This window comes from Austrofundulus limnaeus, unplaced genomic scaffold (genome assembly GCF_001266775.1).
Source record: "Austrofundulus limnaeus strain Quisiro unplaced genomic scaffold, Austrofundulus_limnaeus-1.0 Scaffold538, whole genome shotgun sequence".
NCBI classification, from domain to species: Eukaryota; Metazoa; Chordata; class Actinopteri; order Cyprinodontiformes; family Rivulidae; genus Austrofundulus; species Austrofundulus limnaeus.
In genome coordinates, this window is record NW_013952940.1 from 297,086 (window position 1) to 298,611 (window position 1,526).

A 1,526-nucleotide genomic window follows, 5' to 3' on the forward strand; every position below is an offset into this window, starting at 1 on the left:
TACTTGAGTTATTAATAATGTCTTTATTTTTTTAATTTGGTGCTTAAGAAATACATACAACGATAATAAATCATAAAAATATCACCTCGATTGCACAAAAACAACAAAAATCAGGACCTAAAAATGCCCCAAACATATTTGTCAGTTAAATCATGTGCAGAATAATGAGGTTAAATCAAGAATTCAAGGATTTTCATTCCAARTGTCCAGTTGGTTCTGACCTGATGGAGCCTGGTGTGCAGATGAAACACAGCTCCTGTCAGCCACTGCTGCATGGCCTCCGTGCTCATCCTCTTCTTCGTGGTCATCCTCTCGTAGTGATCGAGCAGCTCCAGTTTCAGCCGCTCGTCGTAGAGCTCAGTGGTCTCGGACATCTCCTCCTCGCTGTTGGCGACACCGGGGACGAGGCTCAGGTAGGCCCGGATGATCCGGCCGATTCTCGAAGATGCACCAATGCCAAAAATCCTCTTTGCTTCGGACCTCCGGACAGAAACGGGGCTCTGTGTTGAACCTTGAGGGCGAATCTGATGAGAATTTGAAACATATTTGTTTTTAAAACACAGCTGATTTGATTGAGTGATTTACAGGTTTTTGCAGAACTTGAAGACCTACTGAAGAGCAGGAAAACCAACTACAACTAGCATGGTGGACCAAGACTGACACCACTGGTTTTTAGAGCAACAAGCATGTTAAAGGGGTGTTTAACCTACTTGTTGGGCGACCTGGTCAAAAAGCACGGACAGTGCCAGAGCAACGAGGCCCACCCCTCCATGTGTGACCCTGCAGCAGCCCAACTCTGCAGTCAGGTTCTGGTGAAAGGCCGCCTGCTGCTCCTGGCTCATGCCTCGCTGTAAAAAGCTGTACCGGTGCTGCAGCGCCGCAGCTGAATCCAGAGACAGGAAGGTTGAGAGAACAGGATCCAAGGAGATGTCTGGGATTATGTTGGCATCTCGAGCCACAGAGAACAGCTCCTGGACCGTGTCTGAAGATGGAAGACACAGTGTGGGACCCGTCAGGATCATGGCTGAACCTGTCTGATCAGTGTGTGCTGCAGGTTGTTTACCCCTGTCAGAACAGACAAGACCACCCAGTCCACCAGAGAGAAAAATTCAGAACCTCTGTTTAAATTGGCATTTAGACAAATTCTTTAAACATTAACCTGAATGTAAATAGAGTTGGTTTATTCTGAGAAATTAACTTCTGACTTATGTCAGTGTAAATTATGTTATTAGCAACTCAAAAAGAGGCTTAAACAACCAATTTTATACCAAATTATTACCTTTTTGGCAACATATATACAGGCGTTTACATTCAGTGATGATGAATTATAAAACTAATTAACTAACTATTAATATGTTAGTGTGTGCTTTTAATTTCATTAGTTTTGGCTCGTGTTTTGTGACATTAAAAATTGTAAAATGTTACAATGTGTTGTTCCTCCGAGGCTTTATCTAGTTTTAGGATGTATTAAGAACATAAAACACACACACACACACACACACACACACACACACATATATATATAT

General features: G+C 42.8%; 1 protein-coding gene across 1 annotated transcript in view; it reads right to left on the reverse strand.

Annotated features, from left to right (window-relative positions):
• The window catches only part of LOC106530618 (uncharacterized), a 2,457-nt gene extending 1,539 nt beyond the window's left edge, over positions 1–918 (reverse strand). Inside the window, exons 1-2 of the mRNA XM_014026271.1 lie at positions 711–918; positions 222–524 (exon numbers count right to left, since the gene is read on the reverse strand). Coding sequence (XP_013881725.1) covers positions 222–524; positions 711–842 — 435 coding nt within the window. The 5' untranslated portion in view covers positions 843–918. The remainder of the gene's footprint in view (positions 1–221; positions 525–710) is intronic.
• Between the last annotated feature and the right edge of the window lie 608 nt (positions 919–1,526).